A 12,208-nucleotide genomic window follows, 5' to 3' on the forward strand; every position below is an offset into this window, starting at 1 on the left:
CTTAATAGTTGATTCTCAGTTAAGTCACGGAAATGGAGAATTTGAAAAATAAATGTTTAAAAGATTATAAATCACACAGTTTGCTGTCCAATCATAAAATATTTATTAAGTGTATTTGTACATCACTGGTTATTAGCAGTCATCTCTCAAAGCCTCACTACAGCAACAAGTGAACAGGAAGAAAACATGACTAACAGAGGAGTGAAGAGGAGAAAGAATCCTCATCTTTAGGGAACCAGCACGCTAACGGTCAACTTCGCCAAACACGATGTCCTGTGTACCTGTTAGAAAAAAAAGAAAAGGCTCAGTATAACTTCATACAAAAGCTAATACTTTCTTTTATAGTATCGAGTTGAGAGCTTCTTACCAATAATGGCCACCACATCAGCCAACATGTGTCCTTTGGCCATTTTATCCAGACTAGCCTAGAGAAGAGAAGAAGTATTAACAGAATAACTACTATTCAGGGCAGCTCTTAGAAAACTGAATATTCATAATTTAAAAGATTATAGCCTGGAGTTAATGCACTAACTTCTCTAATAGTTTGTTTATGCAACTTTAAAATACATCTTAGCCTTGAAGACCGAAATGAAAATGACTGCGTTAAACATTAGCAGGAAGGACGGAGAAAGTGGGGGGGCTTTTAAAAAGCTTCTATAGTACTTTATAAAATCCACTTAATGAGCTAAAAGTAGCCTTAAGGACAAGCCGTTAAACATGCTAAATAATTGATACCCGGTGTGTTAATATTTCACGGTGTCTTGTGAAGTTTTGAGTGCGTACCAAGTGAGCGAATCCGGGAGCTTTGATCTTGCAGCGGTAGGGTCTGCTGGAGCCGTCTGAAACCAAATACACACCAAACTCCCCCTGCAAGACACACACACAAACATAAATACACTGTAGTAAGCATATCCCTTAGGGCCGTCAAAGGCTTCACAATTAATTAAGACTCAAAGAAGCGAGTGTATACAGTACGGATCTTCAGAGTGCTACCCTTTTAAGGTTAACATCGATTTGCTCTATTAGGGCATTTACAGATGCATTTATACAGCCAGTCAAAATACGAAAATGTGGTTTTATACACATATACATTTATGGGGTCTCTGACCTTGGGGGCCTCCACAGCTGTGTATGTGGCGCCTGGAGGGACCTGGTAGCCCTCTGTGTACAGTTTAAAGTGGTGGATCAGAGACTCCATGGAATTCTAGGACAAAGAGCACATGTTACATCTCAGCAGATGATGCACACAAACATTACAGGAAGTGATCTCAGAACTTAATGGCGGCCAAATTAAGGTGCTTTTTATTGCAGAAGTGGCTTACTCTGTAAAGATGACAGTGTGAAGATAACACAACTGACATTTAACAAACACATAGAAGAGAAAAGGGGAAAGTCCAAGCAAAAGATCTTTTTTACATTTGCGTAATCAAAGCAGCTTATAGGATGGAATGGAAAGGAAAATGATATTGTGCGGGGGGGGGGGGGGTTAAGGTATCCCCACTCCAGCTCACCTTCATCTCAGACCTCTTGGGTGGGGCCACCTTGGCATCGTCCACCTTAATCTCTCCTTCTGGCATCTTGTTGAGAGCCTGCAGCATGATGCGCAGCGACTGCCTCATCTCCTCCATCCTGCACAGATACCTGGACCACACGCAGATAACACAGTCAGCTACCGACTCTGATAACACATGTCAGGAAATCATCCACAGATTATGATCAACTTCAAGTCATTCTGTAAATTGGGGAGGGGTTGATCACACAAATAGACATCGTTATTTCTCATCATTTGCTCCCAACAGCTCAACTCAGAGCCATTTCTCTACATCTGTGATAAGAGAACTAAACAGGAAAGAAGGCACTGCCTAAGCTGCATCAATGGAAATGCTTAACCAGTAACATTCAACTTTATCTGCAGAAAAACTATGATTTATTTACATATGGTGTCCGGGGAAAGCCATAAAATACTTTCTGATAGACAGGGTGCCAGAATTGAATGTTCAATATGACCTACTTGCAGCAGAATTGTACATGTTGGATCAAAGCAGCTGCTATAAAATAGCTATGACATATCATCGCAACTCTTATGTCGGACAAATATCTATCTTTTCACATGAGTGTTTATTTGTAGATTAAAGGGGCCCTATAATGCTAATGTTCAGTTTTATTATTGTATGTATTGTTTCTACTGTGACATGTCTCCATGCTTTAATGTTCAGAAAGCTCTTTATTGTTCTCATACTGCCTGTGCTGCAGCACCTCTTTTCACCCTCTATCTGAAGACAGGGCCCAGTCTGCTCTGATTGGTTAGCTGGCTGGCTCTGTTGGGATTGGTCAACCGCTCAGAGATGTCCCTCCCCTTGGGGGGGGACATCTCTTGTTGGAGCGCTAGCTAATAGAAGTCTTTCACCTGTCATAGCAGTCTCCGTTGCTTCCGATGGGGATGTCGAACTCCACCTCGTCGTACTTGTCGTAAGGCTGAGATTTCCTCAGGTCCCACTTGATGCCTGACCCGCGCAGCATCACTCCACTGTGGGGTGGGGGTGGGGGTGGGGGAGAGAAGAGAGGTGTTAAATATCAGGGTAGAAATATCATACTAAATAAAATGTGTGTGCATTTCATAAAAGGGAACTGAAGGGGAATAGGTGGTTTACCTGAAGCCGTAGTTGAGGGCTTCCTCTGCCGTCACCACCCCGATGTCCACGGTACGCTTCTGCCAGATACGATTATTGGTCAACATCTGGCAAGAAGAAAACACATTTGAGCATTTAATGATAGATTTTCACCACATCATTATCGTGTAAAGAACTTGTGGAGATCAAAACATATAGAAGAAGTCACCTCTTCTACTTCATCGATTCTAATGGAGAAGTTCTTGCACCACTCATAGATGTCGTCCATCAGGCCAACGGGCATATCCTGAAACACATAAGATCATTAACACTGATCATGATCTGATAAAGTGGTCTACAGGTAAAATAATTGATACATCTTACGTACACAATTCTCACAAAGAGATCGCTTAATTGTGTTGTTTAAAATGAGTTATTTTACCTGATGCACACCGCCAGGTCTGATGTATGCAGCGTGCATTCTGGCTCCGGACACTCGCTCATAAAACTCAAACATCTGGGAGGAAACAAAGATCACAGTTCAGAGTGAAAAGGGGCATCCACATTTATTTACAATTAGCTTGATTTTCCGTGAAAATGAAACTATAGTCACTTCTATGGGTCACAGATGTTCCGTTTACTCCAACTTGAATTATTTTCAGTAACTTGATTTCATCTTTAGAGGAACTTTAAGGTAATGCGTGTCTCACGTGCCAAATGGTATTGATTTTTTAAGAATGTTGCAAGCAAGTGCAATACAGAATAAACAATGTTTATAACATATAAAGGACAGACTGGTTCTGACCTTCTCTCGCTCCTCGAACAACCAGAAGAAGGGGGTCATGGCACCGATGTCAAGGGCGTGCGTAGTGATGGCCATGATGTGGTTCAGGATGCGGGTCAGCTCTCCGTACAGAACTGCAAAACAAAAACACAACAAACCATTTAGGACTATTGACAATAAATAAATAAGTCGGTCATTTTTAAATCAATTATTGATTTTAAGCCATTTGTCAAACAAATGTAACAAAATTTCACGTGTTCCTAGCTGATCAAGCGAGAAGATTTGCAATATACTTCTTCTCTCTTTAGCTTTTGTACAGAAAAATGCTTTTAAAATGTAACCCTGTAAACATTTTAATATTCTATTAACCATTATCACTGGATGTAGAACTATGACCATTGACCGCAACTGACAGATACAAGATTGTAGGAACACAGGGGGTTAGGGTTATTAATTAACAATAATTTGTGTTTGTGTAATTCTAATGCATTAGATCTGTCGAAACCAGAATCCCTTTAAAATCAGTAGTATTTGTTTATTCTGAATTTCACGAGTTATAGCACTATAACATTTAACGTCTAATACAACAGCCTGTTATGAATGGCAAAAATAGGTCCTCTAAAAATATATTCACGGTATTTTTAGGCCTTAAATCATTTGATTTCAAATCTATAGCCTTTGCAGAATCAGCAGACACTGCCTGTCCGAACCTCGGATCCACTGTGCACGGGGGGGGGCCTGGATGTTGAGCAGCTTCTCCACAGCCAGAGAGTAGGCCTCCTCGTTACACATCATGGAAACATAGTCCAGGCGGTCAAAGTAGGGCAGAGCCTGTGGTCAAAAAAGAAGCGTTTTGGTTAAGGGAATTCCAAAACAATTGCGGGACAAATGACACATGAGAAAGGTCTGTTAATCAAGACTGTTGGAGGTGAGAAGTTGAATTTGATCCTTTTAAAGTGAGGGGGTGTTCCTATGCTCGGGCACCAGCTACGTTTTACCAAGTAAACACAGCTCAATCTCCAGAGGATGTGGTTGTGTACATTGCAAAAAAACATAATTTTTGCAATGGGTTCTGATGCTATTTTCTGTCCTTAGACCAAATAGCACATATCAACATCCAACATCCAAAATGTGCTCTTCAACCCACTACCTTAGACGTTTATAAGGGTAAAAACTATTTACAGATATCATCAGTGGTTGAGTACCTGCAGGTAGGTCTTGTACTCAATGAGCTTCTCTGTGCCACGGTGAAGCAGGCCTATGTGGGGGTCACACTTCTTGACGGACTCTCCGCTGAGCTCCAGGACTAGACGCAGCACGCCGTGAGCTGCAGGATGCTGGGGGCCAAAGTTGATGGTCAGGTTAGACACATCCTTCACTGCATCAGGATCTTTGTCTGCAAGGAACAAAAAACAAAAAACATACAGGGAAGGTTAGCCAATTTAGTTCATGGAGAGCAGAACAATTAGTATTGGTTTAAGATATGCTTTCTAATACAAATAACTAAGAAAGCAACCAATGGACAACATAAACAGTTCAATAAATCTCTATTGCCTATGTAGGAACAATTTGTATTACTTTATGTAGGTATGTAGCTGTCCAATGTGTTAAAATCCAGTGCTCTGTGTACATGTAAACAGTTTTGTGACACTGAAGACATGTCTTTAAAAAGGGTTGGTGGATTGACAACACCATGGAAAATAATGGAAATAGGTTAGTATAATAAGTATAATACTTGTTTTGTTTTTTATATACATATAGCCCTAAATGTGAGACTGCGAATGTGTGTGTGTGTGTGTGTGTGTGTGTGTGTGTGTGTGTGTGTGTGTGTGTGTGTGTGTGTGTGTGTGTGTGTGTGTGTGTGTGTGTGTGTGTGTGTGTGTGTGTGTGTGTGTGTGTGTGTGTGTGTGTGTGTGTGTGTGTGTGATGACTGTACCATTCCATGGTGGTGGGACCCATTTCTCGTTAACAGCAGTGGGGTACATCACGGCCCCGGCAAATTGCTCGGTATACTCCACATCTGGCTGCCATTGTTTCTGCCTGTAAAAACATTGAACATGAGGCACGGTATTTTTCTTCATTGTTTAGGCAGACAATTAAAGACAAAAACAGCATTCTAACCCCAAGTATGTACCACATTTTCAGGCTATTGAATCGCCATTAATGACAGTAGCCGATGAGAGACACAGGCAGATCAGACATATTGCTAATTATTGCAACATCAAAACATGACTACATTAACAAGTTTTAACCATAGACTTTAACTCCTAAAGCATCTGTAGAACTCCCTCGGTATCAGATTATGCCAATAACAAGCTTTCCTGTTGAATTCTGCTTGACATTGGTGCCACTGCTACATAATCAACACATTACATGTTAGGAACAAAAACACATTTTAGAGACCTCTAAGCCGAAGGTGAGATATACGACTGAGTCTGATAATAGCGATGTGTCGGAAGCAGGCTTCTTCACATGTTTACCATTAGTCAAAGGTCTTACATATAGCTAGAATGTAATGCAGGTAACACACTATTTGGGAGCCTCATAACCAGAGTGTACCACATATACGTTGACTTTACATACAGCATTAAAGCTGCAAAACAACGGAGTGACATTAGCTAATCAGAAAGCTAAGCTAACTTTAGGTAACAGTTTAGGTAACGCTAGCAACTAGATAGCGCACAATAGCTAGTTTACCCTTAGACAAACGCCGCTTTAAAAAGGATGACATTGCTATATTTGTTCGATGATTACATTCTGCGTGCATTGTTAAATACATTTTCCATTCAGAAAGAAACTACATACTGTTGCAGGTGATTATAATCATTTTTGCACTGTCGGCTTTTTAAGCGTTATGCTAACATTTGCCTGTGTGTCAGTATGCATATTTATGTAACGCTCAAGCTAAAACGGCCACACATTGTCCACACAAAAATTTCACGTTTCGTATTCTTGTTATCTTACCTGTTCTGCAGGACAGTACAGGCAGGGCTCAGCAAATTATTATTTAATATCAATTTTGTTGAAGGACGTCCTAGTTTAGTAAGCGACCTCAACATCGTGCCCGCCATTTTGGCTGTTAGTGCTACACTCACTGGCCAATGACGTAGAGGAGTTTCTTCTTTTGTAGTTAAGTGCATTCAGTTAAGAACGTGTGTCTGCCACCTATCGGTTTATAGCACGAACTGCTGCCTGACAAACTGCTTCTTCAACGTTTTCATTTTATTGTATTTATACTGTATGTTTCTGTCCCTTTAGTACAGGGGTGGGGAACCTTTTTCCTCTCAAGGGCCATTTCAATTTTTACAACATCCTTTGAGGGCCGTACAAGTTATTGAACTCAACGTCTGCTTAAAAAACTCAAATCACAGCCCATTCATTTTGCGTTTCTTTCATGCTGTGCAAAGAAAAAGCAAACTCTTAATCCAGATATTTGACCATGACCCGCGCATTCATGCACCGTGGCATGACCACCAAAACAGAAAGATATGGACACAAGATGTGTGCAACTATTTTAAAGAAATTTTATAATTCTTGCACACTGCTGCTGTGACAAAACAATTTCCCAACTAGGAATACATAAAGTATCTATCTAACTATCTATCATCTATCTATTGTCTCAATGTCTATCTATCTTTTCATATATGTACATTGTACAGTACTAGCAGTCTTTATCTTTTGCTCTGTTCAGCTTTATCGTCCTTCCAGCTGTATTTCTATTTGTGTGTATCAACATTAAGAGCAACTCAAGAAAGAGAAGCGTATTCATGTTTCCAGTTTACTTTGTAAAATCTATCACACAATATATTTGTCTTTATTAAAGAACAAATCCCAACTATTATAAGACCCCAACCTCCTGAAACCCGTTTTATTTATCGCTATTCGTAGCCCATACCACAAATGTGTCATAATTTAAAGGGTAGGCAGAATGTAAGATACTTAAAGGACCTTTTTTAAACTTTACTATTCTTTAAATAAAGTCTGTACTGCATACACCCCAGATTTGTGTTCTCCACTCCCCTTAAAATATTTTAGCTTTTATGCTTATTGCACAAAACATGGAAGCTGTACATTTAAAGCCAATAACCAAAAATGAAAAAACTCAGCTTTATTATAAAAAACAGTGCTTTTATTTATGTAATACTGTGGAAAAATAATTACATACCATTTTTAAAAAATATTGAAAATTAAAAAATGAGAGTTTGATAACGTTCGTTGTACATCTTTTGAACAGTTGTCTCTGCTACGAAGAACAGTACAATAAGATAAACATTGGATTTTCTAAATTCAAAGACACAATAATACAGGATACAGTCCTACCAGAGGTATAAAAGTACTGTGACAGGATTGTGAGAGAAATGATATGGACATATACTGAAGCGCACACACACACACACACACACACACACACACACACACACACACACACACACACACACACACACACACACACACACACACACACACACACACACACACACACACACACACACACACACACACACACACACACACACTTTGACACCGACATACACACACACATACTGTATACACACGGACATGCATACAATAGTCGCGCGCACTGGAGTCGTGTGCTGCATGTTTACAGTATGCTTCCCATACACACGCCGTCATTCACTCATCTATACAAACACACTATACAAATCGATGTGCGTGCCAGTGCCCAAACACTCCCTCTTGATCTCTCTCTCACACTCACACACCCACACACACTCACAGTCATACTCTACTACATGTCAATATTGTGGACAAGCCTTCATTGAACCTCTCTTTACACATTCTCCTCCGGCCGTTTTTTTGGCAGACAGACGATGAGGAATGATTCAAAATGGAAATGTACGACATGTTCCCCTATAAGGCCACTCAGTTCTAAACCCAACATCTGTGTTTTTCTCTCTGTCTGCACCGAGCTTGTAGTGAGGAGCTCAGAGGAAAAAGGCTCCAGCCTACGAAAATGTCGGAGAATGACTCAAGGCCCCGAGCCTGGTTTATAAAGCAACAGTCACCAATAGAAGGAGCTTCTACTGCATATACATGGTTTAAGGTGAATAACAACATGAACACTTGGCACTAGGGTTTCCTTTATACACTGATACACCCTTCTGATGTGAAACACGTCCTGAATTCAGGCTCCGCTGTTGACACAACTCTTCTTCCTGTCTCAGTGGAATCACCCGGCCCGTTTTCTTTAAGTGGGCTCACGCTCAAAACTTTTGGTCCATACATACACAATACATGTTTTACATTGACAAAAATAATTCTGTAATGTTAAAAAATAGAATACAAAGCTCTAGTCTGGTGTGCAAATAAAAAGAAGACATTACACAGATATAGATAAGGGACGTCTAAGCATGAATACTGTAGATGCAGTGCAAAATGATGACAACCCTCCCAACCCCCCCCCCCAGCCCCAACACATGCCGCCTAACGGGCATAATGGCATGTACCACTGTACAAAAGGGCATTCTGGGATACTATATTTATACTGTATGTGCTCTATGATCACCGAATAAGACAACCAGCAAAACAAAATCAAAAAAATGGAGGCCAGAAATAACTTCCACTGGTTGAGGTTTTACCCAATCAGCGTGTTCCATATTTGACAGTCAGTCCGTTTAGCCTAAAGACGTTCTCTCTCATCATTTACAAAGTCAGTTCAGAGCAAAAGCTATAGGGCTCCGTAGATCTGTGATCTCTCGTCCTCTCTCTGGTTCTTGCTCTCTTTCTCAGTCTTGATTGTGACTTGCGCCGTCCGCTCTTTCAGAGCTCAGATATACAAACACATTGGGAGTGAGGGAATTCAAAATTGTGTGGAATTTCTCTTCCCTGTCTCACTAAACTACTTTTCCACTCGTCTTTTTTTCTCCCTGTCTCTCCCTGTCTCATGGGCACAGTCTACAGACTGTGCATGTGGGTGTGTGTGATGTTTTTCAGTTTCTGTGTGAAAATATGTGCGTGTAAATCTATGATTGTCTGTCGTGTTTTTTAGATGTGACACTATTTATAAGATGCTCTGCTCAGACGGTGAGGGTGTTCTCTGTCTCACACGTGAGTCTGCATCCTCTGTGTGTGCCGGCTGTGGGAGTAGTCAGATTGTTGGGAGGTGTAGGAGAAGCGGGTGGAGCTGCCGTACTTTCCGAGTCCAGGCTCTGATCCCGAGGGGGCAGGGCCCGGGGGACCCACGCCCACAACAGGGCTGCCAACCCCGGATCCCACCCCAGGTCCCACCCCAGGTCCCACCCCAGGTCCCACCCCGGGTCCCACCCCAGGTCCCACCCCGGCCCCCACCCCGTACATCTCGTAGGAGGGGCAGGCCTCCAGAGGGGCCAGGCTGGACGGGGCGAAACCCATGCGGTAGGTCTGGTAATGCGACGGGTATCCGTAGTTGTCGTAGGCCAGCTGGGAGGTGGAGTCCAGGAGGCTGCATTCTCCCGGGAAGTCGCTGGCCATGGGGGGGGGGTTTGGCTGGGGCTGCTGAATCTGGCCCGCGCGGGTGAAGGTGTTGAACTGGGCGTAGCTGATGTGTGAGAGTCTAGAGGGGGGTCTGGGGTCATAGCAAGCCTGTGGGCGGCCAGGGGAGGTGAGGGGGCCGGGGGGACCGGGGCCCCCTCCGCTGGCCGTAGCTCCTGAGCCTCCTGCACTGCTGCTGATGGAGGCGGCACCCCCTGGGGTCCCTGTGGGGGAGCGGTAGTCAGAATAGTGCAGGGTGGAGCGCGAGGCAGGGCGGCCTTCATCGTGGGTGGAGGCCCGCACGTTGTAGTAGCCATTGGTGGGGTCCTGAAGCAAAAACAAATAGGAGACAGAATTAGCATTACAAAATATATAATGAGCGGAAAAATCATTATTATTATAAAGACCTACAAACTAAAATTATAAACATTTATATATTACACAACTTTGTTGTTGCTTGATTTTGATTGGTCAATAACAACATTCTACGGTGCTTTTCATCGACTTAATTCTTGAGCAGTTGCATTCAAATCTATTTGAAATCATTACCTGTGAAATGTCAAATGTATTAGTAAGTTTAGCTGCGTTATAAGTGGGATTATGTACATTAAAGGGGTTCATTTTGTAAAAATAACATGCTTGCTGCACATTATCCCTTACATAATTATTCTATACGCCAGTGTACAGATTGTTAGGGTCAAAGGTCTCTAATAAAATAAATACAAATGTTCTGTTCCTCCAGATCCCCAAGGAGAAATGATCTTGGAGGTCATAGCTGTCTTTTTGTGACTCTTTTTTAAAAATGAATGCAAATCAAGATACAGTCTGGAGTCCTCCAAAATTCTACTGACATTAAATTCCTCAGCAAACAGGAGTAATCCACAAAAACTAGCAGATGTCTCTAAAATTATTTCAACTTTAGAGTAGATCTATCTAACTTTTAGAAGAAGGTATTCTCTGTTAACATGGACGTTAATCCTGGATTGTCTGAAAGATGCTCTCCCTGCTCTCCACACCCAATTCATGTTTCTCCACTATTAGTTCTGACATAATTCTGCCATCTCATTGTCTGTCATGCGCCAGCTCCTCCCCCTGACTTTGTTTCACTGCTCTGGTGCTTGTAGGGGGGGGGAGAGTAAAAAAACAGTCTGGCTGCTGAGGCTGTTGTCGAGGTGATCTAACCATCTCCCGGGGTGGATTCATGTCTGTGTTTCTTCAGAGTGATGATCCCAGGCAGCGCTCCAGCTAGAGGGGTTTGCCCTCACAAAATATTCATGGAGAGGGGGGGGGGGGGGGGGGGTTCAGCAGAACATTTTGGCAGCGGTGAACGTGAAAATACATTAGTCACCTAGACCAGCCTCACAGTGTCAAAAAGTATAAATGATTGATGCCAGGTACACGAGCGGATTTTTTTTCATCAAATATCTTACGTTTCTCAGAAATCAGTGAAGCTAGTTGCATCACAGCTGGACAGAGAGAGAGGCAGCGCTTAAGGAGCGCCGGCAGTTTTAGTTTGAAATATCCTACTCTGATATTCCCACAGATATTGAGTGCAAAACTAACACTTAGTTTAAAGATCAGCTGAGGGGATTTTGTACTGATGTTGAAATTGTTTTAACTGGACTGTAGTCTTGTTTTTTTAGTCCTATGTAATACATTGTTATTTGCTGGCCACCAACCACTTTGTTACTGAAATCATGTAATGCTAATGACAGTTTCTATTGATATATATATCTCTAATAAGATACTAAACTAAACTGTGAATAAAAACCTGTATGAAGAGAACTTTCTACTGGATATACTGTATCTCAAATGTGAAAGTATATAATGGTTACACAATGAGTTACTAGTACCAGTTTGTTATCCAGTTAAGATAAATGTATCCTAATCTGATCCTGCATTAAAGAGCCAGAATGAAGCTTTGTTTTTAAATCCCTTTCTTTGTCTGATTCTGGCTACTTAAGATGCCCATTTGCACCCTCTAGAGGATAAACATGATATTTAAAAATCATTATATTTAACGGATTTTCAACTTTTAGAACATTGCAAACTTTATTAGTTCAACTGCACGGAAAAAGAAACAATGTACTTCATTAGATAAAATCACAATGTCAGTGATGATTGGGATATTTACAGCCCATTCAGGTATAATTAGAATGAAACATTGCACCAGAATGAACTCTGCATAACCTCATTTGACTTTGACATTGTTTTATTCAGAATAATGGCACATTTCCACTGCAGCGGGGTAGCCCCGTTTAAGCGTCCCTAAGCGTCCTCGCTCAGGCCTCAGGCTGCCTCGCTGGCCGTCCGAGGCCGTGGCGCATTTCCATTACAGTTTAGG

General features: G+C 41.7%; 2 protein-coding genes across 5 annotated transcripts in view; both read right to left on the reverse strand.

Moving 5' to 3' along the window:
- Positions 1-79: 79 nt before the first annotated feature.
- ndufs2 (NADH:ubiquinone oxidoreductase core subunit S2) lies at positions 80-6,513 on the reverse strand. Its single transcript, XM_079670686.1, has 14 exons — positions 6,358-6,513; positions 5,330-5,433; positions 4,599-4,789; positions 4,104-4,224; positions 3,415-3,527; positions 3,052-3,126; positions 2,839-2,916; positions 2,652-2,737; positions 2,408-2,527; positions 1,512-1,641; positions 1,109-1,204; positions 784-867; positions 368-425; positions 80-281 (listed from the first exon to the last, which is right to left on the reverse strand). The coding sequence occupies exons 1-14, from the start codon at positions 6,462-6,464 to the stop codon at positions 244-246; spliced, it is 1,401 nt and encodes a 466-aa protein (XP_079526812.1). The 5' UTR covers positions 6,465-6,513; the 3' UTR covers positions 80-243.
- Positions 6,514-7,500: 987 nt separating this feature from the next.
- The window catches only part of kirrel1a (kirre like nephrin family adhesion molecule 1a), a 38,188-nt gene continuing 33,480 nt past the window's right edge, over positions 7,501-12,208 (reverse strand). For all 4 annotated transcript variants that reach the window (XM_079672376.1, XM_079672375.1, XM_079672378.1 and 1 more), the window contains exon 15: positions 7,501-10,191. In XM_079672376.1, the coding sequence (XP_079528502.1) occupies positions 9,457-10,191 (735 nt within the window). In that variant the 3' untranslated portion in view covers positions 7,501-9,456. The remainder of the gene's footprint in view (positions 10,192-12,208) is intronic.

The sequence above is a fragment of the Notothenia rossii genome (assembly GCF_949606895.1).
Source record: "Notothenia rossii genome assembly, chromosome: 3".
NCBI classification, from domain to species: domain Eukaryota; kingdom Metazoa; phylum Chordata; class Actinopteri; order Perciformes; family Nototheniidae; genus Notothenia; species Notothenia rossii.

Bases quoted from the DNA above. Each gene is read 5' to 3' on its own strand.
- ndufs2 (XM_079670686.1), bottom strand. From the start codon at position 6,464: ATGGCGGGCACGATGTTGAGGTCGCTTACTAAACTAGGACGTCCTTCA. The intron at 4,225-4,598 runs GTACTCAACCAC...TTTTGACCACAG, and splicing joins AGTACAAGACCTACCTGCAG to GCTCTGCCCTACTTTGACCG. The intron at 282-367 runs GTAAGAAGCTCT...TTTTTCTAACAG, and splicing joins TGATGTGGTGGCCATTATTG to GTACACAGGACATCGTGTTT.